Source organism: Muntiacus reevesi, chromosome 6 (assembly GCF_963930625.1).
Source record: "Muntiacus reevesi chromosome 6, mMunRee1.1, whole genome shotgun sequence".
In the NCBI taxonomy this organism is placed as follows: domain Eukaryota; kingdom Metazoa; phylum Chordata; class Mammalia; order Artiodactyla; family Cervidae; genus Muntiacus; species Muntiacus reevesi.
The window spans coordinates 47,090,612-47,118,281 of NC_089254.1; the positions used below are offsets into that span (position 1 = coordinate 47,090,612).

Genomic DNA, 27,670 nt, shown 5'->3' on the forward strand with positions numbered 1-27,670 from the left:
CATGCATTAGGTTTCTGATAGGGATGTGGTGAACTAAGTAACTTTTAAAGTCCTTCTCCAATAAAGCTCCAATCCTTTGGCCACCTGATTCTAAGGGCTGACTCATTGGAAAAGACCTGGATGGTGGGAAAGATTGAGAACAGGAGGAGAAGGGGGCAAAAGAGGATGAGATGGTTGAATAGCATCACCGACTCAATGAACATGAATTTGAGCAAACTCTGGGAGACAGTGAAGGACAGGGAAGCCAGGCTGCAGTCCACGGAGTTGCAAAGAGTTAGACACGACTTACAGAGACTGAACAACAAAAGCCCTTCTATTTGAAAGAGGATTAAAATCCATTATGTTCAAAAAGCACCAGTTGTTATGGTGGGCAGCTTCTAAGGCGGGTCCCAGTTAACCCCTCCTCCTGGTGTGTGTGTCCTAGTGTAAAGCCCTCTCCTTGAGTGTAGGAGGCACCGAGTGACTCACTGAACAAATGATTTGGCAAAAGTGGTGGGATGCCATTTCTGCTGTGCGCTGAGTCATTTCAGTTGTGTCCAGCTCTTTGTGATGCTATGGATTGTAGCCCGCTAGGCTCCTCTGTCCATGGGATTCTCCAGGCAAGAATGCTGGAGTGCAGTGCCATGCCCTCCTCCAGGGGATCTTTCCTGACCCAGGGATCGAACTTGCATCTCATGTCTCCTGCACTGGCAGATGGGTTCTTTACCACTCGTGCCACCTGAGAAACCCACTTCTGCTTTTAGGTTACAAAAAAGAGACCGGCTGCTTCTGTCTTGCTGCCTTTTCTTTCCCTTGTTGCTCAGAGGGAAGCCAGCTGCCATGTTGGGGGCTGTTCTATGAGAGGTCCATGTCCAGGGAACTGAGGGAGGCCCCTGTAACTGAGGGCATCAGTCCAACACCTCATGAAGAGCAGAAGCCTGCCTTAACCATCAGAGTGGCCTTGGGAGCACTGGAGATGCTCTCCCCCCAGGAGAGCCTGGAGATGACCTCAGCTCAGGCTGACCTGTGACTGCAGCCTAGTGAGAGAGACCCGGAGGTCGGGGGACCCAGTTAGTTCACCAACCCACAGTGTCTCCTCCTCCTCATTTCGCTCAAGTTGTGTCTGACTCTTTGAGACCCCATGGACTATAGCTCACCAGGCTCCTCTGTCCATGGGATTCTCCAGGCAAGAATACTGGAGTGGGTTGCTATTTCCTTCTCCAGAGGATCTTCCCAACCCAGGAACTGAACTGGTGTCTCTTACGTCTCTGGCATTGACAGGAGGGATCTTTACCACTACCAACCACCACCTGGGAAGCCCCATGGCTTCTCAACCTGAAGCAACTTAAGAGATAGTCCATGTTTCTGGCTTTAAACTGCTAAACTCATCGCTGGTACAGTTGTCCAAGTGCATTTCAGAACGCTGACTTTGCATCTGACATCACATTTATTTTCAGGATAATGAGTGTTAATCGCTCAGTCGTGTTTAATGCTTTGCCACACCATGGACTGTAGCCCACCAAGCTCCTCTGTCCATGGAACTCTCCAGGCAAGAACATTGGAGTGGTTTGCCATTTCCTACTCCAGGGGATCTTTCCCAGCCGGGGATAGAACCCAGGTTTCCTGCATTGCAGGCAGATTCTTTACTGTCTGAGCCATAGCATTTACATTTTCAGGATAGGAAAGAGGCAGATGAACGAAACGACAGTTGTCATAAGGTGTGGACATGGTGCCGAGTAAAGAAGCAACTGTGGAAAACAGATGAGATATCAGTGTGACCTGGCTGAGGCTAATCTCTGACTTCCATGCCCCGGAGTCACACTTCGCTCGTACAGCCAAGCCTGCGGTTGGCCATCAAGGTACCCACCAGCCCTGCTCCTTTCTGCTGTTAGACACCAGCCATAGTCTCAGCTGGACCACACCTCCTGAGCTACAGGGTGGGTGATTACCTACCATGAACAATAATAGGATGCACATTTATAGATACTCTAAATAATAATAGGATGTGCTGTTTCACTGATCACCTGACCAGTAAACAGTGGGAAGTTTCCACAGATGCAAACACACTGATCGCTCTGTCATGCCTCTCTTCACCATCTGCCGTGTAACCACAGAATTCTGTGTGCCTGTGTGCTGCTGCTTGGGTATGTGTCAGACAGAATCCAGAAATACACAACCCATTCCTTGTCTGGTGCTTGGCAACACAGCATCCCTATACCTATACAAGCAATGGAGGAAAGTGTGACCTCAGTGGTTGCCATATGTTGATTTCTTCCCTGGAAGCTTCTGAGTCACTAGGATCTTCTGCTCAGCTCGATCCAACCCCATGCTTGGGGCACTAAGTCGGAAAGAGGAGTAACATTCTCCGTGATAACAAGCATGTTTCATGGCCAACTCCTCCATCTGTTCCTCAGGTTTCTGTCTACAAGAATGTACACAGGTTCTGCCGGATGAACGTGAGACCAGCCAAGGTCTGTGTGTGATCAGCCATTGCAGATAGGGTCATCAGGGACGGAGAACTGTCGCTCTGCAAACAGAGATGCTGAGAAGCACTCTTGATCTGTGCCATTCATCTGGCCTAAGAGGGAGCAGATGACAAGTACAATGAAGATGAATTCACTGTGGAGGAAAGAAAAGGAATGGTTTCAGATAAATACTCGGGGGTCTCAATGAATGGTTGGCTTTCTCATTTGGTGTTTCATGGGGTTTTGTAAAGAAGAAAAAAGGTGTTGGGTTAATAAAAACTGACTTTGTATTTCCGTTTGTATTTTCTAAAAGAAAATTTAAATGTTACTGTAAGGTCGTTCAATATTTTTAAGTGTCAGATAGCCATAGGACATGAGCAAGTCCAGTACCATCCTGCCCTGGGCCTTGTGCTTTAGGAAGCCTTGCTCTGCCCCCAGGAGCCCACGCCATCCTGTTCTCCTCCTGACCTTGTCTGTGTACCCAGGATCCCCTCAGGACCTGCAGAGTCTTCCTTTTCAGGCTCCTAGCAGAAAACTGCTCTGCTGGTATGTGCAACTGGAGGCCTGAAGACAGTAGATCTTACAAGTTCTCATCACAAGAACAAAAGAATCCATAACTATGTGTGATGATGGCTATTAAGTAGACTTACTGTGGTAATTATTTCACAGGATACACAAACATCAAGCCATCATTATGTTGTACACCTGAAAGTAACCTGCTAGATGTCAATTTTATCTTAATATTAAAAAAAACAAACATGTGAGGTAATGGTTGTGTTAACTAATGTTGTGGTAACCATTTTACAGTGTATCAAATCATCTCACTGGACACCTTAAGTTTACAGAGTTGTATGTCAAATATATCTTAATGAAGATGGAAAACAACAACAGAAGAAACAACTGGAGTTCTGGTCAGTGGCTAACGCAGGGGTGTGGACAGAGCTTGGACAGGCAGGTTGGGAGGCTCGCCTAGCATGCCTGGGCCTTGAAGGTTCACAGCTAAGCTGGCAGGGGGCCGTGGGCTGGGGGCTGGGGCCGCACTCCCTACGCCACCACGTCCTGGAACAGAACTCCAAGAATTTTAAATTCAGATGTGGATGCCAAGATCTTTTTGAAGGCATCTTCATCAAGGTAGGAAGATGGAACATAACTTGTAACTTTTAAACATTTAGTATTTTGATCTCCAATTGCATTCTTTCTCTAACCTCCCCGTCTCGCCTCCCACCGCCACCACCACTTGTTAGGGGAGATCCTAAATGAACCTATTTCTTAATATAATAGATATACTGATGTATTAAAACATTGTTAGAATAGTAATGCTACTTCTAGATTTAAATGATTTTGGTTTACTAACAGTTTATTTTAGATCTCATCTTAATTTACATTTTTTGAGGCAAGGATTATTGGTATAATTAAATTTTCTTGAAATTGACTGATGTTGCTGTAGGTACAGAAAAAGTGCCTTCTGACTATTCTTTCCTAGCTGGAAAAACTTTCTGGATTTTCATCCAAAGCCTACATTTAAAGGTAACTGTGTTTCTGTCCTTTAATGTTTTGATTATCCAGTTGTTTGACTGTCTAGGACTACTGTTTTTCAAAAATCAAATCACTTCACTTCCTCCTTGATTTAACTTGCTAAAATTAGAGGACCTCTGTATTAATAGTTTAACAACTTATGGTGTAGCACAGCATGGAAATATCATGCAAGAGTTTAAAATGATAATTATGACTGAGAAATAAGGAAAATATAAGCTAGAGTGAAAATAGTGCAGTGTAAAATATGTGCACTATTACTGAAACTCTGAAATACATACAAGAAAGATCATATGCAAATGAAAACTCTTACAATAACTACTAATGAATGTACATTCATCCTAGTGTTCAGTGCAACACTGTTTACACTAACAGAGACCTAGAAGCAAGCTAAATATCACGAGATGAATGGATAAAGAAGATATTGTACCTATATACAATGGAATATTACCTAACCACAAAAAAGAATGAAATAATGCCATCTGCAGCAACATGGATGGACCTAAAGATTATCATACGAAGTGAATTAAGTCAGAAAGAGAAAGGCAAATACCATATGGTATCCCTTATATGTGGAATCTAAAAAAAAACACAAAAAAAGATACAAAGGAACTTACATACAAAACAGAAATAGACCCACAGACTTTGGAAAAAAAGAAAAACTTACAGTTACCAAAGCGGGGGGAGAGGGACAAACTAGGAGGTTGGGATTAACATACACACACTACTATGTATAACACAGATAACCAACAAGGCTTACTGTATAGCACAGGAACTATACTCTAATAACCTAAAAGGGAAAAGAATCTGAAAAAGAATGGATAAATGTATATGTATAACTGAATCATTTTGCTGCGCACCGGAAAATAACACAACATTGTAAATCAGTTATACTTCAACTTTAAAAAAAAAGATCTATTTAAAATGACACAATTACAGGGGATTTAAAAATTATTTCTCTAAAGTTTGAGTACACTTATCTTTCCAATAAAGCTTTTATATCAAATCTTGGGCCATTTTCTCATTGCTTTTCTTTGCTGCCCCTTCTCTACTGTCATGCCCGAGGCCAATCAGAGGTTCCTGGGCTGCAGGATATTGTCTGAACTTTGCATTGAAACGTGGAGCTAAGACAGCTAATGTTTTCACTCCAGAGCCCAGGAATGGTGTGTCCCATGAATGCATGCCGTGGGGGGACAGGCCTCTGAATTCTGATCTTCAACAGACAGTCCAGAAATAAAACATGCGTACCAGTCATTCATCTTTACAGCAAGAACGGCACATGTCAAAAAGGCAGAGACTACATACTTGCTTAAGGAACTCCTGGACTCTGGCCCTTTGGAAGCACATGCTATTGTGAAATAGAAAAACCTAAAGGCAGAAGTAAAAACCAAAACACTTTGATAGACTTTTGCTCATCACTGCATGCTTCTACATGAATGCATAAAAGGTCTGTGCAATATAGAAGGTATTTCTGATTAAAACGCAGTATGACTGACTCAATTTTTTTAAAATGTCCAGACAGAGTTTTGTCAATGTCAGTGATACCATTTGGGGTTAATTTCATAATGATAAATAAATCTTCACAACTGTATGATTTTTCCATTGTTCATCCAGTATTACAGGTTTAAAAAAAAAAAAGCCTTGGAAGGGTTAAATAACTTCCTGAAAGATCATGTATTCACACTCAGTTATTTTGTTCCAAAGTTTCAGTTATTTCTGCCACACTACTAGTAAAGAAATAAATTATATAAAATTAAACATATGCATATGTACAACAGAAATTATATATTCTGTATATAACAGAAATTACATGGTCACATACATAACAAATTTTATAATGTGTATATATAACTGAAGTTATTAATATACAGAGTACATATACAAACATATTGTACACACTCAGGAATAAAGTTCCAAAAGAGAGATGGAAAATCACTGATAAAACTGTAAAGCTTCCCACAGTGACCGCTTTAAAGGCCAAACAACTCTCTGGGACACATAAGGTCTGGTACTTGGGTGTTTTCACCACTGTGCCTCACTGTTTTATCATAATTTCTTAAATACGCCTGGCAATTATTAGGTGTTTTGTCAATATTCACTTAATCCGATCCCATGGACTATATACAGTCCATGGAATTCTCCAGGCCAGAATACTGGAGTGGGGAGCCTTTCCCTTCTCCAGGGGATCTTCCCAACCCAGGAATCAAACCAGGGCGTCCTGCATTGCAGGTGGATTCTTTACCAGCTGAGCCACCAGGGAAGCCCAAGAACACTGGAGTGGGTAGCCTATCCCTTCTCCAGGGGATCTTCCCAACCCAGGAATCAAACCAGGGCGTCCTGCATTGCAGGTGGATTCTTTACCAGCTGAGCTACCAGGGAATCCCACAAAATGCCTGAAGAGCTGGCTTACTCAGTTGAGACAGAGATTAGATATGATTTTCAAGGAGGTAGGGGGCGCTCAACCTTCCCTGCCAACTATCTCCAGTCAATTCAGAGCCCACTCTACACCCAAGAATATTACAGCCAATGGAGGTGTCAAATCATAACACAAACTATTTCCTATCATTCTGTTATTTGTCTAGGGGGACTTGTTCCCATCCAACACCCTATCCCTAGTGTGATTAAGATTTACCCCCTTGGACCACTTTTCTAACTGTATGCATGTATGTACTAAAGTAATATATATTCACTGTAAAAAAAAATTACCAATAGAAGTGTACCAAATGAAAAGAGAAAGTTTTCCTCCAATCACCATCTTGCTCTCTAGAGATAGCGTCTATTAAAAGTTTGGTTATATGTAAAACTACTGTTACTGATGAAGGTGTCCTGGGATTCCCTCACGGTTGTTTAGAAAAAGTATTGAGAATCAGTTCCCTAAACCCAAGGTTCACTGCCAAGCATGGAAGGTGCTTCATGCAGGAGATGTGGGGTCTTCATTACTAAAAGAGGAAGCCAAGACTTGGTAGGGGTGTTAGAAAGAATTTCAATCATTGGCTAGGGTTGGTTGAGTTAGAGGCAGGGGAAGGAGAAGGCATTGAATTCAGTGACTTGTATTATTCCTTTCAAACCTATAGCTTTGTATTTATATCAATAGATTGATCACCCCAAAGGTAGGGAAAAATTCCAATGCAATTTTGATGCCATAACTTAAGTGGAGGAGAAGATGATAACAGAAAATCCAATATATAAAATCCAAGTTTATAGAACAAGTTGTTGTTGCTCAGTCTTGTCTGACTCTTTACGACCACAGGGACTATAGCTCACTAGGTTCCTCTGTCCTTCACTATCACCCAGAGTTTGGTCAAATTCACATCCATTGAGTTGGTGATGCTTTCTAGTCATCTCATCCTCTGCTCCCCCTTCTCCTGCCTTCAATCTTTCCCAGCATCAGGGTCTTTTCCAGTGAGTCTGCTCTACACATAGAACAAGTTGCTTTGCAGAAAACACTGCACTTATTTTTTATACAGATTTCTTATAACTAGGCATTTTGTTGTGTTCAAAATATACTTCATTTTTTATAAAATATTTTATTTACACTTAAAAAAAAATTCCCTCAATGAATGAATGAAATGCCAGCAACAGGGAACTCACAGGTCTCAGGAACCCTGGTGTGTGTATACTAAGGGGCGGGACCATATAGCGGCACAGCCCAAAGAATACCTTTCCACACTACAGAGGAAGACTAAACCCCTCCGTCCAGGACAACAAACATCAACGTATTCTCTGGACACCGTTCCTTCCCTGCCTGCCAAATTCCTGCCACATTATCTGGATTAAACTTGAAGTACTTCCCTCTCCTCATTTCTTGATGTAGTCATCTCTGGGGGATGTGAGTAGACTCCATAGTCAGGATGTGAGGTGGTAACGATGGGATGGCCCATGATACATTTCTGCACATCTAACTGGTTTCATTTTCAATCATGTGACCTGCACAGTGAGTAGCTTCTGCAGCCTAAGAGAAATATGATCTGTGGAATATCTCAAAGTATCTTTTTTAGGCATAAATAAAACATGTAAGGTTTACAGTTTCTAAATTCATGCTTGTTTTATTTTAAAATCAATTTCAGAAACAAGGCCACTGACAACTGTTGAAAATTATTTGGCAGCAAATAACATGGGACACAATAATTTACGTGCAACAAGATCATTTGCCTCCAAGGTCGATAACATTATTTTCATATAAATAAGAATGGACATTATACTATACCCTCAATTTATAACCCCAAAACATAATACTTATAGTAGTGTTTTTAGCCATGCATCATATGGCACAACAGAACAGAGTAATAAAAGATAATGCAGAAAAATAAAGAGGTCACATCAAAGGATGACCTGATCCTTTCAAGGACTGAAGGGGAGGGGTGTTGCACACGTAAATCTGTGACATTGAGAAAAAGAACACTGTGATTTGAGAAGTATATAACTCAGTAAAAATTATTATTTTCACTTGGGATCTTAATTTCCCAGAACACAAAAATAACTGCTGTTAGCATATACTCATGTAATACCTATTAGTAATATACATTACAAACATGTAGTTATTGAGCACCTATATACTATATTTCAGGTCCTTTAACCTACATTCTTCTTAAGGCTCAAACAACTCTGTGTTTCAGGTAAGAAAACTCTCAGGGAGGTGAACTTGCCTAGGGCCTCACTTTGAGCCCATCTGAGTTTTGACAAAGAGCTTCATCTTAACACAAAACCTATTACCTCCCTTAGGCTATGATCAGGGACTTGAGAGAAAGTAGATACAGAATTGAACATTGCACTGACCTTGTTCGATTTGTATGCTCCTAAACTGTCCGAGATATTGCTCACTGTACTGTTTTATTTTTCTGACATCTAGGTCATCACAGAATCATTCAAGGACACGTTTCTTTTATATACTTAAATCTCAGTTAGGTTCATGATACAAAGAGCACTTAACACATGCCATTCTCTCCCAGAAATGCAAATCTTGTACTGCACTGGGTAAGAATACAAATCCCCACTATGATCAGAGCCTATTTATTGCAACCAATACCTCCACCCCCAGTGATTATTTGGAAAGCAGTGGAAAGAGTTCTCGGCTGGGAATTTACTGGCTCAAGCCATCATACTAAACAAGGTGAAGTCAGACAAACCTTTGGGTTTTCAGAGCTATATTTTATATATTCCTTGTGGAATAACAATGTTGGCCTTGTCAAGCCCACAGGACAGTTGTTATAATAAAATGAAGAAATTGACTCGAAGGTGTTCTGGATAGTACACAAATGCCATAAGCAACTATAAATAAATTTTGTATACAAATATAGACCACAGTTATTTTGACCATTGAGGTCTCCACTGACAAACTTACTAAAATAAGATGCATCTTTAAGGATCATGGCAACAAGGCAGTCCAATAAGAATGGGTTTTAGAATGAGCATATACTATAGTAAAAGGTGGAAAAAAGTTCACATTTCAAACAAAAGAAATCTTTCTTCTGTGCCCAGAGGGTTGTATTTGAGTCCCTGTCAGGAGGTAAGACATGCAAACACTATAAATGATGTCCTTACCTCAGGCACCAGGTGAGAGAGAACGACAGGCTTTGTAACCTGTGTGATTCTCACTGTCTGGAAAGGGTTGTGCGCACAGTGAGGAAAAGGATCCCAGCCATGATTCTATGCACCAGCACAGGGAACCAGCCTCATTTTCAGATTTTAAAGTAAACGGATTCAGAAAGTACCTTTAGAGCATCTTCATTTTCCCCACTTCCTCATAACTGTGTAAGGCAGATCATTCAATTAAGTCCGACTTACAAATACTTGGGCTTCCCTGATAGCACAGTTGGTAAAGAATCCGTCAGCAATGCAAGAAACCTGGATATGATCCCTGGGCTGGAAAGAGACCCTGGAGAAGGGAAAGGCTACCCACTCCAGTATTCTGGCCTGGATAATTCCATGGACTGTATAGTCCATGGGGTCACAAAGAGTCGGACATGACTGAGCAACTCGCACTTTCACTTTCTACAAATATAAGGGCCTATAATGTATCTAGCAGGGTGTTAGAAACTGTGAGAGTTGGAAGCAGCATGTGACCAGCTGGGTAGGGAATGCATAATACAGATAAAAATAAAGCTACATTATAGCAATTATTTGTTGCCCAATGAGAATTTTCCTTTCTCTCTCATGCTTCATAAAGAAGCATATATAATAGTTCTATTTACATCTTTTAAACTTGTCGTCATGACTTTTCAGGTGTTTCTAAAATGACTGCAGGGCATATAAGATTGTGAAAATTACTCTAAAGAAAGTTGAAGTCTTACTCTGTGAGCTGATTATTATATCTGTGATGGGACGGATGGTAGCAGTAATTTTCCACACACTATTACAGACACCTGGGATGCTCATATTTAAAAGCAGAGACATTACTTTGCCAACAAAGGTCCGTTTAGTCAAGGCTATGGTTTTTCCAGTAGTCATGTATGGATGTGAGAGTTGGACTGTGAAGAAAGCTGAGCGCCAAAGAATTGACGCTTTTGAACTGTGGTGTTGGAGAAGACTCTTGAGAGTCCCTTGGACTGCAAGGAGATCCAACCAGTCCATCCTAAAGGAGATCAGTCCTGGGTGTTCATTGGAAGGACTGATGCTGAAGCTGAAAATCCTTCAACTGATGTTGAAGCTGAATACTTTTGCCACCTCACGCAAAGAGTTGACTCATTGTAAAAGACCCTAATGCTGGGAAGGATTGGGGGCAGGAGGAAAAGGGGACCACAGAGGATGTGATGGCTGGATGGCATCACCGACTAGATGGACATGGGTTTGGGTAGACTCTGGGAATTGGTGATGGACAGGGAGGCCTGGCGTCCTGTGATTCATGGGGTCACAAGGAGTCGTACTGAGAGACTGAACTGAACTGAACTGGGATGCTCCATCGGGAGATCAGGACATAGCCACTCACCCATACTCAAAAAATGAGAGTAGTATAAGCCTATATCACAAAATTCTTAACCATCTAACTTTCATCAAAACCTCTGAAGTGTATATTGCTTTGTTATACACTATATGCATGTTAGTTTATCTGCATTATATACTAAGCAAATAGTCTGGAGTTTGATTACTTCTATAATTTTTGAGTGTCAGTATTGGGACTTTTCACATAATTCAATTCAGGAAATGGAATTCAACATGTTTAGATGTGCATGGATTAACTCCATCCTGATACCAAACAAGTTCATTCAAAATTAGCAAAATAACAGCACCCATGATTTACAAGATGTAGTTTTAACATCTGAGACACAGGGGGAAAAAAGTGATTTTAAATGGCTCTTAATTCTACTAGTATTATTTTTTTAAAACATGTTTTTAAGGCCAAATCTAAAAGGCAGGGAGAGGGGCAAGTCACCCTAGTTTTATTTAACTTTTTTGAGGGACTTTTAAGAATTCCTTAGATTGTTCATATAGTATCACAAACACAGAAGCACGGTGACATGTTTGCTACCGTAGAACATCTGCTTTTGAAAAGGTGGTCCAATTGTACAAAACATAATGAAAGGTAAGACCTTCTTCCTACAGTGAATTCCAAAGACTGTGTATCTTGGCATAAAACATTGGATGACTTTTTTCTTTTTTTTCACATTCTGTTGTTTGGCCAAGGTATGGGTTATTTTTAATTGTACTCAGAGTTCTTTTAAAATTATCTTGATAGGTTATTTAACACTACATTAAATATTTTCTGGGGCGAGGTGTGTTGGGAATACAATGTCACACAATTAATGTAAGATGACACAGCCTCTTTCTTTGCAGATCATTGGATTGATTTTTGGCTTGCTGTTATCACTTTGTTTTTACAAACACTGTCAGTAGCAGTACATTCTGAGAGTGCTGTCCTCAGTCTTTCAGTCATGCCCGACTCTGCGAGTCCATGGACTGTAGCCAGGAAAGAGTGCTACCAACTCATAATTGTTAGCTTACTATTTTATTCTTCTATAAGATGAGCACATTTATCTTAGTCTGATCCTTGAAAATTGTCTAAAAATATAAATCAGGTATTATAGTAATACCTAATGTAGATGAGAACAAAATACACGAAGGGATAGTAAGGTGTTTGTTATTTTAGATAAATAATTTAAGAAAGACAGCTATCCACCCATGTCCACATTATGATCGATAACCTTCCACTTGTAATGAAAAGGTTATTTGTTTTCTCTTTGGGGAAGGATACAAAGCTCAAACTCAGTATCAGGCAAGAAATGTAAGACTTTTCTCATCACCACCATCATCATCTCAGTGCTAATATAAAATAAGGATAATGACAGTACCTTGGTATGAAGATTATATGGCAATAAATGTTAGCTACAACTATTACTGGAACTCTCAACCATTTTGGACCATGTAATCTGTTCACATCAATTAAACTGAAATCTTTAAAATACAACTCACCATATATATTGTCTAGAGGTAAGGAATGAATCTGTATTAAAATCTTTCATCATGAAAGTGAGTCAACATTCCAGTCAATACTTCAGAAGACTCAATTAATAATATGTATCTGTGGAATGTAAGGAATATTTCAATTGACTTGCATCAGTTGAATAAAGGTTATAATGAACAAGGCAATCAGTCTGACTCTTGAGAGACACACATTTATCAAACCCCTGGACCGGCACATGAAAACACTTTCGTTCAGGGCCATCTGTATTCTATGAATCCTTTTTCGGATGGTGGATAGCTCTGCCAGGAACAGAACAAACTGTTTTTTAATGTGATCTCCCTCCTTCCTAGTCATGACAGAGTAGCTGCCACAGATTTGGTCCAAAAAGTAAGATTAAGTGAACAGTTCAGTTGTATTTAAACTTGGCAAAAAAAAAAAAAAAAAAAAGACCCAGTGAACAAGGGGCAATGAATGCACAAAGAATTCCTCTTGAGATGGAATCAAAATGGAACTTTACAAATATGCACCCTAACTCTGGGCAAAGTATACCCTCAATTTCTGGTGGAAGAAATTCATCATTTATGTCGTAAAGATAAGCAGCTCGTGGTTCTGAAAGGGAGCAATATTGGTATTTTGGGTGGAAGAGTTCATTATGAGCGGCTGCCCTGTGCATTGTACATATAACATTTACTATCTCTGACTCCTGGGGTACTAAAGGCCAGTAGTTCTACCAGACAATCTCCCCTCACTCTCTCAGATTTTCAAATCCTTCCAGGGAGAAGGGTAATACCACTCCTAGTAGAGAACCACTGTGGTATACAAGAACACAGAAAGTATTCACACAATTAGATGTTAGAATTATACTTCACAGATTAAACTTGAGTTTACAGATTCAGTTTAGTAAACGGGACCTGAAATCTCTTTACAACATTTCACAAAATGATGTTCTCGGGAAGACGTATAGAAGAGTCATGACTTAGAAAATGGGTTCATCTGCTACTTCCTAGCTGGGATATCTTGGGAAACATTTTCTTTCTAAGGGATAATTATGCTATTCACAGGCTTACATGTGAGTATTAAATGTGCTACATAATACATGCAGCCTGCTTAGCTCAGCTCCTGGTACTTAGCAAACACTCAAATGTCATGGCTGTAATGCATAAAGGGAGCAAAGAGGAAGTTTATGCATTTAATAGCTGATTCACTCATGAGGAGCACAAATCTGTCAGAATAACATACATTGGATGAAAAAGGTAAATTATGGCAGCTTTAAAAACAACTAAAAAATAAATCAAGCGGTCAACTTCTGCTACTAGAAATGTCTTATCTGTTGTCCTGCCAACTGGTAAAAGAAAAATAAGAAAGTGTGCACATTCATAAACTCACAAAGTCTGAGATGAGCTTTCATGTTTTTATTTGTTTTAATTGGAGGCTAATTACTTTACAATATTGTGGTGGCCATACATTGTCATGAATCAGCCACAAGTGTACATATGTCCCCCCATCCTGAACCCCACCTCCCATCTCCCTCCCCATCCCATCCCTCTGGGTTGTCCCAGTGCACCAGCTTTGAGTGCTGTTTCATGCATCAAACTTGGACTGGTGATCTATTTCATATATACATGTTTCAAGGTGATTCTCTCAAATCACCTCACCCTCACCTTCTCCCACGGAGTCCAAAAGTCTGTTTTTATATCTGTGTCTCTTTTGCTATCTTGCATATAAGATCATTACCATCTTTCTAAATTCCATATATATGTGTTAATATACTGTATTGCTGTTTTTCTTTCTGACTTACTTCACTCTGTATAATAGGCCCCCAGTTTCATCCACCTCATTAGAACTGACTCAAATGCATTCTTTTTAATAGCCGAGTAATATTCCATTGTGTATATATACCATGACTTTTTTATCCATTCATCTGCGATGGACATCTAGGTTGCTTCCATGTCCTGGCTGTTGTAAACAGTGCTGCAGTGAACACTGGGGTACACGTGTCTCTTTCAATTCTGGTTTCCTCAGTGTATATGCCCAGCAGTGGGATTGCTGGGTCATATGGCAGTTCTATTTCCAGTTTTTTAAGGAATCTCCACACTGTTCTCCATAGTGGCTGTACTAGTTTGCATTCCCACCAACAGTGTAAGAGGGTTCCCTTTTCTCCACACCCTCTTTGGCATTTATAGTTTGTAGACTTTTTGATAGACTTTTTGATTCTGACTGGCTTGAGATGGTAGCTCATCGTGGTTTTGATTTGCATTTCTCTGATGAGTGACATTGAGCATCTTTTCTGTGTTTGTTAGCCACCTGTATATCTTCTTTGGAGAAATGTCTGTTTAGTTCTTTAGCCCATTTTTTTATTGGGTCGTTTATTTTTCTGGAATTGGGCTGCAAGAGCTGTTTGTATATTTTGGAGATTAATTCTTTCACAGTTGCTTTGTTTGTTTTTATTTTCTCCCACTCTGAAGGCTGTCTTTTCATCTTGCTTATAGTTTCCTTCATTGTGCAAAAGCTTTTAAGTTTAATTAGGTCCCATTTATTTTTGCTTTTATTTCCATTACTCTGGGAGTTGGGTTATAGAGGATCTTGCTGTGATTTATGTCAGAGAGTGTTTTGCCTATGTTTTCCTCTAGGAGTTTTATAGTTTCTGGTCTTACATTTAGATGTTTAATCCATTTTGAGTTTATTTTTGTGTATGGTGTTATAAAGTGTTCTAGTTTCATTCTTTTACATGTTGTTGACCAGTTTTTCCAGCACCACTTGTTAAAGAGATTGTCTTTTTTCCATTGTAGATTTTTGCCTCCTTTGTCAAAGATAAGGTGTCCATAGGTGTGTGGATTTATTTCTGAGCTTTCTATTTTGTTCCTATGATCTATATTTCTGTCTTTGTGCCAGCACCATAAGTCTTGATGACTGTAGCTTTGTAGTATAGTCTGAAGTCAGGCAGGTTGATTCCTCCAGTTCCATTCTTCTTTCTCAAAATTGTTTCGGCTATTCAAGGTTTTTTGTATTTCCATACAAATTGTGAGATTATTTGTTCTAGTTCTGTGAAAAATACTGTTGGTAGTTTGATAGGGATTACACTGGATCTATAGATTGTTTTGGGTAGTACACTCATTTTCACTATATTGACTATTCCAACTCACGAACATGGTATATATCTTCATCTATTTGTGTCATCTTTGATTTCTTTCATCAGTGTTTTATAGTTTTCTATATATAGGTCTTTTGTTTCTTTAGGTAAATTTATTTCTAAGTATTTTATTCTTTTTGTTGCAATGGTGAATGGGTTTCCTTAATTTCTCTTTCTGTTTTCTCATCATTAGTATATACGAATGCAAGGGATTTCTGTGTATTAATTTTATATCCTGCACACGTTGATTCTTTTGAGCCACTGTTTAAATTCATCACTGGCTCCTGTTCTAACTAAATACATTTCAGGAACTTCTACACTTGAGAGTTTGTAATTGCTTAGCCTATGTAAAAGGATTTTGTTTTATTAGTTAGTATCAACACAGAAATCTACAATGAATATGAAAAGGAAAGCACGCTAACTTCTAAACTCAAAATCTAGCAAATGTCTTAAGTATCTACCACACTGATCTTCTCTAAAGTAGTCTATAATTCCTGTTTTTCCTGATTGAGACTGAACACCAACCCAACTCATTTAATCAGAAATAAATTCAAAACATTTTATATAAGAATAAGGGAAGACAAAATGTTAAAATCTAACTCAGTAACTTATCAGTTACTGAGCACCTGCAACAATAAAATATCATCTAATGCAGAATTAGATCTGATCTTTCTCAATCAATATTATTTCCAGAGATTTAAATCCCTTACATCAGTTAATTCTGTGTAAGAATTAACTGTAACATTTAGTATATACACATATTGCTGTACAATTGGAATTGCACACTTAAAAATACTTAGAAATAAATTCTACAAAAGGCGTACAGGATATATACACTGAAAACTATAAAACACTGTTTAGAAAAAAATTTTTTTATGTTCACTGTATACTTCAAAGGACAGACAATTGATTAATACTGTTAATATGTCAGTTCTCTCAACTTAATACATTCAATGCAATCCCTATCAGAATTTCAGCTCTGTGTGTGTATGTGTGTGTGTGCACATGTGCTCCAACAAGCTGATTCTAATATTTATTTTGAAATGCAAAGGAACCAGAAAAACCAGAATAAGTTTGAAAAAGCGTAAGTTGAAAGAATTCTACTGTCTGATTTTAAAAGTTACATACAGCTATAGTAACAGGACCTGTGGTACCAGTACAGAATTAACATATAGGTCAATGGGGCAGAAAAAGAGTCCAGAAATCAACTCACAAATATAAGGATAACAGATTTCTGACAAAAGAACAAAGACAATTCAGTGGTGTGAGAACTTTTTTTAAACAAATGACGCTGGTGGTGGTGGTGTAGTCACTAAGTTGTATCCGACTCTTAAAACCCCATGTACTGTAGCTTGTCAGGCTCCTCTGTCCAAGGGATTCTCCAGGCAAGAATACTGGAGTGGGTTGCCATTTCCTCCTCCAAGGGATCTTCCCGACCCAGTAGCTCAGATGTAAAGAATCCACCTGCAATGTGGAAGACCTGGGTTCGATCCCTGGGTAGGGAAGATCCCCTTAGAGAAGGGAATGGTACTCTACTCCAGTATTCTTGTTTGGAAAATTCCACAGACAGAGGAGCCTGGTGGGCTACAGTCTAGGGGTTCACAAGGAATTGAACATGACTGAGTGACTAACAAATGATGCTGGCACAACTATTATCCTTATGCAAAACAGAGAAAGAGAGATTTGACCCTTATTCACACCATATAGGTTTCCCAGGTTGCTCAGTGGTAAAGAATCCACCTGCCAATGCAGGAGACATGGGTTCCATCCGTGGGTCAGGAAGATAACCTGGAGAAGGAAATGTCAACCCACTCCAGTATTCTTGCCTGGAGAATCCCATGGACAGAGGAGCCTGGCAGGCTACAGTTTCCATAGGGTTGATAAGAGCTGGACATGACTGAGTGACTGAACACACATGTACACATATACAAAATTAACTCAAAAGAATAAATTGATAACCTGACCATCAAAATTAAAAACTCATATGCATACTTAAAAGACACTACTGAAAATATGAAAAGATAAGCCACTGACTGGGAGATACATATTATCTGGCAAAAGACTTGCATCTAGAACATAAAAAACTTTTGCACAACTCAATAACGAGAAAATAAACCATTTAAAATTGGGCAAAAGAGTTGAATGGATATTTCATAAAAGAAGGCATACAAATAACTAATAAATACCTCAAAAGATACTCAACATCAATAGTTACTGGAAGTGTTAGTTGCTCAGTCATGTCCGAATCTTTGCAACCCCATGGACTGTAATGAGAAAGAGCCAACTACTGTTATGTTACAGCCTGGATAAATCTCAGCAACATGCTAAGTGAAAAGAAAACAGATGCAAAAGATTATATACTATATGATCCCATTTATAGGAAATATCCAGAAACAGTAACTCTATACAGACAGAAAGCACACTGGTTTCTGGAGTAGGGGACAAGAGTACGCAATGGCTATAAACAAGCATGAGGCAAGATCTGTGGATGACGGCATTGCTCTAAAACTGGACTATTGGATGGTTGCACAACTCTATAAATCTACCACAAAGTGTTGAACACTTGCAGTGGATGACTTTTTTGGTGTGGAAATCACATCTCAATCAAGCTGTAAAAAATGAAGGAAGAAAAGGTACATCACGTGAAAGCCAGAATGATCCAATATGGGTGATGTAAAGGGTGGAGTCGATCTTGAAACAAAGACGTCAGTTAATAAATATTTGCAAAATGAATAATGAACTTTTGAACCTGGCTACTTGAGAGAAACAAAAAGTTCAAAACGTTTATGATTTTTCTCTTTACCTCATTTTTATTTAACTTTTTTTTTTTGCATGTGTGACCTTAGCTCCTAGAATCCTCTATAGTAAAGTGCTGGAAATATGGAGTCTTAACCACTGGACTGCCAGGGAAGCCCCTTATTTAACTTCCTTTTTTTTTTTTTTTTTTTATTATTAGGGATAATAGTAATAGTACCTCTTCCACAGGGATATAAATAATATAATAAGATAGTGGACATAAAGCTTTCAGCATAGTGTTTGGCATGTAAGTGCTAGATATTAGCTAGTAATAATCATAAAAACATTCACATTTCCTCTATAGATGTGAAAACACTTAAATACATTTATATTTCTCTACTTTCAGAGCTATGAAATTTCCCTTGCAGTAAAAATGGAACTACAATCTAATAACTTTATTGGTTTAGCTGCAAAACTATTGACAGTAGATACATTTTGGTTTTTCATTTTTCAAAATATAGCCACCTGCAAGGCACACATTGCTGTATTTTTAAAAAATCAAAATAATTTTAAAAATGAGATCTATTCACTAGCATGAATGAAAACTAGTTGATTTAAATGAATTTATCAAGAAGCATAAACTGTGTGCCAAAGACATCAGTTAAATCTTATGAGAATAAGTGATATGAATGAATAAGTAGGAATATCCTAATTTCTTCTTTGACTGACAGACATTTAACTCATTTGATCACTGTTTACTTTTATAAGTTATCACAGAATTATTCCATTGGAAGGAACCTAATTAGGCCATTATCTATCTTTAAAACTTTAAAACATTCTTCTTATAAAGAACTGATCGTACTTTAAAAACAGTCCAATAAAGAATCCATAACCTACTTGGTAGTGTGTCTTCATATTTCAGGAGAGCATTCTTTTCTTCTGTTCTTTTCTGAAAAGAAATCCACTCTGCTTTTGGATCCACTGACTTCATTGTAAAGTGAAGGTTATCCCAGGTGAATGACACAATTCTTCAGATAACCAGTTTCAAGCATAAATGGGGACAACGGAAAATGGGTGTGCCACCCAACTGGGTGCCTTTTGTTGGAGAGTGAGAAAAGCAGAAGCACCAAGAACAGAGACAGGGACATGGGAACATACTTAGATGCCACGTGTGTGGTTCCAGAAAAAAGCTTCGGCTAAAGTACCCTGTGATGTTTAAGAGGGAAATAATCGGTCAAGCAAAAAAAAAGGGATGGAGAGTTAACTTTAGCTATAAAACAGATGAACTGCATCATGTTAGGACAAGAATGTAATTTACAAGTATGCAAACTGCATTAAGTAATACTTTTAATGTACTTGAACTTTGCTATATTACAATATTACAATGAAAATCCAGAATATTTTGATTTCTAATTATCTGCATTTTTCTCATATGTATAAGTTCTTCTAGATGTATATGAATATGCAATATTTGTGGTCTGAAATGACTGTTTTACACTATCTTTAAAAATCAACGGTAGCTTCATAGTTACTTACACTCTGTCTAGAAAGTGTAATTTGGACGTTACAAGGCGATGTTTCTAGTCACATTAACTAGCACTGATACTTATGGAATATTCAAAACTGTAACTGGAATTTCTGGGTTGACCAAAAAGTTTGTTCAGGTTTTTCTGTAAGATGTTACAGAAAAGTATGAATGAACTTTTGGGCCAACCCAATATTTCTAGAGCATAGCAGGTCAGGTAAAATTTTGAGCCTGGAACTCTAGTGGTCCCAGTCCTTCAGTCATTAGCAGATTCATCCCGAGTGAAAGGAGAAGGCAGTTGTCAGAAACTGCTGGGCAGGAAGCGGGGACTGTGCCCCTCAGACTGCATGCTCAGTATTCCTGACATCCCTCCCTCTCAGAAGGTTCCTTTGTCATCTTCTTTCTCCTGGATAAAGTGTGGCGTGGCGTGGGGGAGGGAGAGGTGCAGGGTGTAATTAAAACCCCAGCCAGGCTCTCTCCATCCCAGCCTATATGCCTCTAAGGACAACTCTTCCCAAGGCACCATTTTTAATAATGGATAACAACAGCAGCAAGTACAGAAGTGAAATATTACCAGCACAGCACTGATCACATAAATAAGAACAGAATTGTCCAAAAAAGACTGAGCTACAACTTTTATTTTCTGTATTTTTAAAATAATTGATGAGTTGGATAATGTATTACATTTTCTTTCTGAAACAGAGAATTCTTTGCCTCTTTGAAAAAAGCAGTTATTTTACCTGTGTAGGACTGAAAATTCATTTTCACAACTCTTCTAATCTTTTGCTTCTATATTTGTAGAATTTTCTTTCCAGTTGCCCTAAGAGTAAATAAAATTTTAGAGCTAGCTCTTCCCACTTTCCCAGAATAAAATATCTGAAGCCCAGAGAGGTTATCTACCCTGCTCCAAGTCAAAACCGAAGGACTGTGCATCAGAGCCCAAATTAGCACCCAGACTCTCAGCTCCCCCAGCATCTGTGAACCACGCCTCACTGGCTCTATGCAACACTATTCAAATACACAATAATGGGTTTAGCTCTAGTTTATGTAGAGAAAGCAGAGGACACTCACCTCTTTTCATTTCTCTTGACAAATCTAAACGTGGTAAAGGATTTACATGGCAGATAAATAATACAACAAAGATGAATTTGGTTAGCATAACCAATGATCCAAGTGGCTGTATATATTATTAATCTCTGTGAAGTCTAGATGGTTAAAGGAGTTAAGATAAAACAAGCCTGACATTTTTTCAAAGCATACTGTTGACAGAGTTACAAAGAGATGACAGGCTACGTTATAAATAGTAAATAATTAAAAAATGACTTCAGCCTTTTAACAGATTATTTCAACAGTTTATTTTTTGCCAATGATGGGGTATTTCTTCACTAAATTCAAATAATTAATTTTATATGAATGAATGATAAGCTAGAGCTAGAAAACTGACACACAGCATTATCTTGAAATTTGAGGGGGGAAAAGTGGTTGACTGGAACTTCACCTATCTTTCGGAACCAAACAATGTTGAAATAAACATATTTGGAATAGAAAACGGTATCTGGCTCTTTCATATTTCAAATGCTAAAGTCCTTTGACAGAGAGAATTCCATTTTTTTCTGCATCTGTTTAGATCACATGACAATTGTAGGAGGCAACATTTGGATCATAGAATGTAGCTATCAAAAACCTAAGTAATGTTTAAAGTAATGAAGAAGAAATTAGGTTTCCCACATGAAAGAAAATCAATGATCAAATAAATTTAACATGATTATGGTGATTAAAGTAAAAATACCAAGTATAATGTGATAGTTTTCAGTTCTTGTTTGGCACATATATTAATAAATTTTCAAACATCAAACAATACAACATTGATATGTACTAAAACCAACTAGGTACAGTAAGATTCCTAAAGCGCAGTTAATTATTAACATCATAAAAACCTAATTTCCATATGAATTCTGTAACCAAGTACATTCTCTCTGTACTGTGCGAGCTGGTCCAAACACTGTATTTTCAGGATTCCCCAGAATTCAAGAACATTTTAGAGATAAATCATGCTGAACCCCACGATTCCTTATTGACTTCTGTGGATCTTCTCAACAGGCATTCAGTTAGGAGACTACAGGCACACACTCATCACAACTTTGAAAAGAATGGAAGGCCTTCATACATGTCAGTTTTTAGTTTTATCCAATCATTAATTTTCTGCAGAGTTGTTTTTTCTTGACTTAATATTTTTGCAAGTTTTTTCATTTTTTCTTCATTTCTTTCTATGTACTTCAACCCTTCCAACTGCAGCTGATTCAGCTTTTCATTTCGACTTTCATCTAGAGGTATGTTTTCACACATAACAGGATTAAATCTAAAATAGGTGTCAGGAGGTAACAGACCATCAAGCATTACATGGACTTCTGTTAAAACAAAGAGAGGACAGGGCAAATTAAAAAATCAAGTTATTCTGCAATGATCTAATTTTATGTTTATTTAAATTATCCTATTTTAGGCAAATCAGAAAGCCTGCTTATTTTTCACATTCTAGCTAATTAACGGCAGGAGTAAAGAATCCGTAATATTGAATATAACTATGAAATGAAATTCAATTCCTGATATGTACCATATAATTCTGTTAAATTAGGATCCCAGCTCCAGGACTCTCTTCTCTGTTTTCGTCATACTGTTAGCCACTGCTGAGACGCCTTTTCAACCTTCCTTTTGTTGTTTTTTAATTTCCTGAGGTCATCTTTATTGAGGTATAATTTATATACAGTAAGGTTAATAAATTTTAAATGTCTAAACTGCCAGGGTTTGACAACTGTATACACTTGTTTGATCACAACCACCATGACAAAGAATATTGTCTATCACCCCAAAAGCTTCTTCATGCCTCTTTATGGTTGATTCCTTATCTTTTGCCTTTTCTAGAATTTCATATAAATAAACTTACAAATATATACATAGCTCTTCTGTGTCTGGTTATTGTTTTTACTCAGCAAATGCTTTTGAAATACATGTTGCAGTATGGATCAATAGTTTCTTCCTTTTTATTGCTAAGTGGTAATTCATGTAGGGATACTACACAATTTTTCTCTCTGGTCTGGGTCTGCTTCTCTTCAGTTTTCAGCTATTAGTAATAATTCTAAATCATTTTGTGGATATATGGTTCTATTTTTCTTGCATAAATACTTAGGGATGAAACTGCTTGTTCATATGGTAAAAGTTTACTTATCTTATTAAGAACAACAACACTCTTTTCCAAATGGTTGCACCGTTCTGCATGTCAACCACAAGGATTATCCGAGTTCCCACTGTTCGTATCCTTGCAAAGACTTGATATTGTTGGTCTATTTTTAGTCATCTTAGAGGGTGTGTACTGGTATCTTGTGGTTTTAATATTCACTTCCCTAATGAGTAATAATGCTGAAAAATCTTTCATGTACTTATCAGTCCCCTGTATATCTTCTTCAGTGAAGTGTCTGTTCAAATATTTTGGCCATTTTTTTTTCACTGATTTTTTGTTTTGTTTTCATCTCTATATATTCCTTATATGATATACTGGAAGCATTTTCTATATGCTTTGGTTCTGATGATGGATCAAACACATATTTTACCAATATTTGACTTCAGTAGATAGCCTGTCTCTTCATTTTATTAAAAGTGTCTTTTGAAGAACAAAATTTATAACTTAATGAAGTCTAATTTATCTATTTTGCCTCTTATGTACTATCAAAAACTCTTTACCTAACCCAACATCATTAAGATTTTCTCCAGGTTATTTTAGAAGATTTGCAGTTTTAACTCTTATATTTAGATCTATGATCCATTTCAAGTTAGTTTTTGTATATGGTGTGCAGGGTCAAGGTTCAGTTTTTTAAATACAGTTATCTAATTGTCTTGGTACTATTTGTTGAAAAGATTATCCTTTCCTCTTTGAGTTATCTTTGTCAAAAATCTTTTGAGCATACATGTCTGGATCAATTTCTGAATTATTAGGTACCACTGATCTAATGCAAACACCATCCTTGTTTACTATAGTTTTATGGCCAAGAAGTCAGAGGGTCTAAGTCCTCTAATTTTGTTATTTTTCAAAACTGTTTTGGTTACTCTAGGTCCTTTGCATACCCATATGAATTTTACAGTCATCGTGTTAATCTCTACCCCACAGAAAGTCTGTTTTGATTTCTATAGCAGTTGCATAAAGTCTATAAATCAATCTGTGGTTTGCCACTGTAACAATACTGACATTTCCAATTTATTAGCACAGTTATCAATTATTTAGGCCTGCTTTAATTTCTCTCAGTCATGTTTTGTACTTTTTACTGTTCAGGTCTTGCATATAACTTTCAATGGGAACTGCTGTTTTTATACATCAATAACCATCTAGTATCAGCAATTACATGTTTCACTGTAATTCTTCATTAATTAAGAGTATATGTGCACAAAGGCAGTATTTCATATTTCTTAAAAATTTCAAGTGAGCCAATAATGTGGTTTGCACAAGATATACATATAAGTATCACGAGATTGGGTGATCAAAGCTATCTTTTTCTAAAAAGACTGCTTATTGTAAGAATATTTTATTGATTTGACAACAAAATTGTAGATAGTGAAAACTCCAGAATGTCACCTGTTCTTGGGTTATCATTTAATAGATAAACGTCCTCAGTGGGAAGTTTAAGATGCTCATGTAGGCTGATGACTCAGTCAGTAATAAGATAACAGAGAAAGAATGAGATTCAGAAGCAAGAGGCTGTTAAGTGGGAACAACTCTTTGTACAAATTTAATAACAGATTTCAGGTAGGACTTAAAAATAACATAGTAAAATAACCAGCTCTAGACCTTAAGGCCAAAATTAGAAAAATTTTGACTACCTACTATGTGCCAGGCAGTGGAGTCAACATAGTTAGCTGGGTAAGTTCCTGCTTACATTCTGGTGGGATACAGAGATTAGAAAGTGAACAGAAAGGGCTCTCAGGGAAAGTACATCTGAGCAGAGACGGGAGTGAAGTCAAGGGAGGGACTTGAGCACGTACTGATATCCAGGCAAGGCCTTGCAAACAGAAGACAGATAGATATCTGAGGCAGGGCCTTCTTAGGAAGTTGAGGAACAGCAAGAATTCAAGTGTAGCCAGACACACTTTACAGAGGGGACACAGCTTGAGAGAAGGGGACACACCTAGCATTCAAAGGCTAGGTCTTCCAAGGCCTGGTGAATTTCAGTGAATGAGGCTTTGGGATTTTGTTCTAAGTGTGATGGGACGCCTACAGGGTTTGGAACCAGGTAGAGACATGATGTAATTTACATTTTAAAGGATCACTTGGGCTTTACTACGAAGGCTAGATTACAGGAGCAGCCAGAGTGGAAGTAAGGACTTATTCTGGTTTGCCTCCATGTCATTAAATAATCCAGAAGGAATCCAATTCTCTCCCTGCTATCCTGTGTTTGTCTGAACCAACCTCCTTTTTCTTTTTCTTAAGAGTCTCCAACCAAGCCTTTGTGTGACTCCTGCCTCAGCTACTTCTCCAACTGTAAGGAGGCAAAGGTACCACTAGCCCCTCACAGAGAAGTTGCTACTGTAGAAATGAGTGAGGAGAAAGAGAAATGACAAAGACCTGCTCCCATGTGCTTCCTAAGCCTGCAATACAGACATGACAATGTAGTTTTTGCAGTGAGCATCAGCATAGTCTACCAGAAACTGAATTCTAAAGGTGAAGCATGTTAAGACAGCAAACAGACGAACCTTCTGTGTCTGTAGCACTGTTGATGACGTTAGACAGCTTGGTTTTCAGGCTCGTGTAGGTCACGTTGTTCCTCACGTCACTCTCATAACGCCCAGTACCCAAGGACACTATACACTCTAATGGGACGTCTGGCCAAAGACATTTACACTCGTGCATTGCTAATGCGGAAGGGTTATTCAGGAGCAAACCTCCATCCTGTAAAATGTAAGTCAAACAAATATAGGAAGTAAATCTGAAGTGAAATTCTTTTTTACAAACGTGAAAACAAATTACATTTTCCACAATTTGAAATTTAGTCAATTAGGAAAACTGAACTATGTAATACACTTAACAAATTATTTAAAAACAAGAGATTCCTTTAAAGTGAATTTATTTTATAAACTACAGCTGCAAAAGAAGTCATATGAAAATTCACTGGTCTCACTGGCTTTATTAAATTTTCCTTTACTATTATGGAGGTTCTTTTTGAACTTTGGATTGCTCTGAATATTTTGCTCAAAATTACTCAAATGAACAGAATTACTTTTAAAGGTTTTTATCCTTTTTTAGTGGTTAATAGAGTCTATATAAAATCTAACAAAAGAATTGTGGTTTTACCAAATAAATAAAGATCAGTTCTTTCACAAATCCAATAAAACCAAATTGATTAAAGCAATTTAAGTTGAAATTTTATTAACAATAAAAAGTATCAATTTCATTTACTGCAGATATAACCTAAACAAAGTAGGCAAGCTTTATATTTCTAAGCATTATCAATAATCTACATTATTTTGAAGAACCCACAAGAAAAGAAAATAATTTTCTAAAAGTTTATAGCTATTCAAAATTCAGTAGATGTATCACCTGAGGTTTATGCCAGGAAAGGGATAAAGAACGATGCCCATCCCATACTCCACTTCTAATTCAGCAGAAAGCTATTTCTTTCATTAAATTCTTTTTATCTTCAATTCTGTATTTATACTCTGCAACTTCTAATCATTTGACTATTTTAGATGAAACATTTCATTATCATAACAACTATAAAAAAGGATAGTTCCATTGGACATGGAACAACAGACTGCTTCCCAATTGGAAAAGGAATACATCAAGGCTGTATATTGTCACCCTGTTTATTTAACTTATATGCAGAGCACATCATGTGAAACGCTGGGCTGGATGAAGCACAAGCTGGAATCAAGATGGCCAGGAGAAACAAGAATAACCTCAGATACACAGATGACACCACCCTTACAGAAGAAAACAAAGAACTAAAGAGCCTCCTGATATAAACAAAAGTGGAGAGTGAAAAAGTTGCCTTAAAACTCAACATTCATAAAACTAAGATCATGTTATCTGGTCATATCATTTCATGGCAAATAGATGGGGAAACAATGGAAACAAAGACTATTTTCTTGGGCTCCAAAATCACTGCACATGCTGACTGCAGCCATGAAATTAAAAGACACTTGCTCCTTGGAAGAAAAGCTGTGACCAACTTAACATATTAAAAAGCAGAGACATTTCTTTGCCAACAAAGGTCTGTCTAGTCAAAACTATGGTTTTTCCAGTAGTCATGTATGGATGTGAGAGAGGGAATATAAAGAAAGCTGAGCACCAAAAAACTGATTCTTTTGAACTGTGGTGTTGGAGAAGACTCTTAAGAGTCCCTTGGACTGCAGGGAGATCAAATCAGTCAATCCTAAAGGAAATCAGTTCTGAATATTCACTGGAAGGACTGATGCTGAAACTGAAACTCCAATACTTTGGCCACCTGATGAGAAGAACTGACCCACAAGAAAAGACCCTGATGCTAGGAAAGATTGAAGGTAGGAGGAGAAGGGGACAACAGAGGATGAGATGGTTGGATGACATCACTGACTCGATGGACATGAGTTTGAGCAAGCTCTGGGAGTTGGTGATGGACAGGGAAGTCTGGCGAGCTGCAGCCCATAGGGTCGCAAAGAGTTGGACATGACTGAGCCACTGAACTGAACTGAACTGATAAAGAAGGATTACGAAAAGAGAAAAACGGGAGAGAAGAAGAGCAAACATGGTTTAGCAAGAAGTGATAATAGTAAAATTAATCCCCCATCAAAAGTTGCCAAGTTTTCAATGGTTTTAATAGCTTGCTTCAAAATTAATATTCTTGTTCCTTAAACTTTACTTGGTTTCCATCAAAAAAGTGCAG

At 37.9% G+C, this 27,670-nt stretch overlaps 1 protein-coding gene across 2 annotated transcripts in view; it reads right to left on the minus strand.

Moving 5' to 3' along the window:
- Positions 1–20,383: 20,383 nt before the first annotated feature.
- The window catches only part of PNPLA8 (patatin like phospholipase domain containing 8), a 42,791-nt gene continuing 35,504 nt past the window's right edge, over positions 20,384–27,670 (minus strand). For both annotated transcript variants that reach the window (XM_065938543.1, XM_065938542.1), the window contains exons 9-10: positions 25,503–25,698; positions 20,384–22,174 (exon numbers count right to left, since the gene is read on the minus strand). In XM_065938543.1, the coding sequence (XP_065794615.1) occupies positions 21,900–22,174; positions 25,503–25,698 (471 nt within the window). In that variant the 3' untranslated portion in view covers positions 20,384–21,899. The remainder of the gene's footprint in view (positions 22,175–25,502; positions 25,699–27,670) is intronic.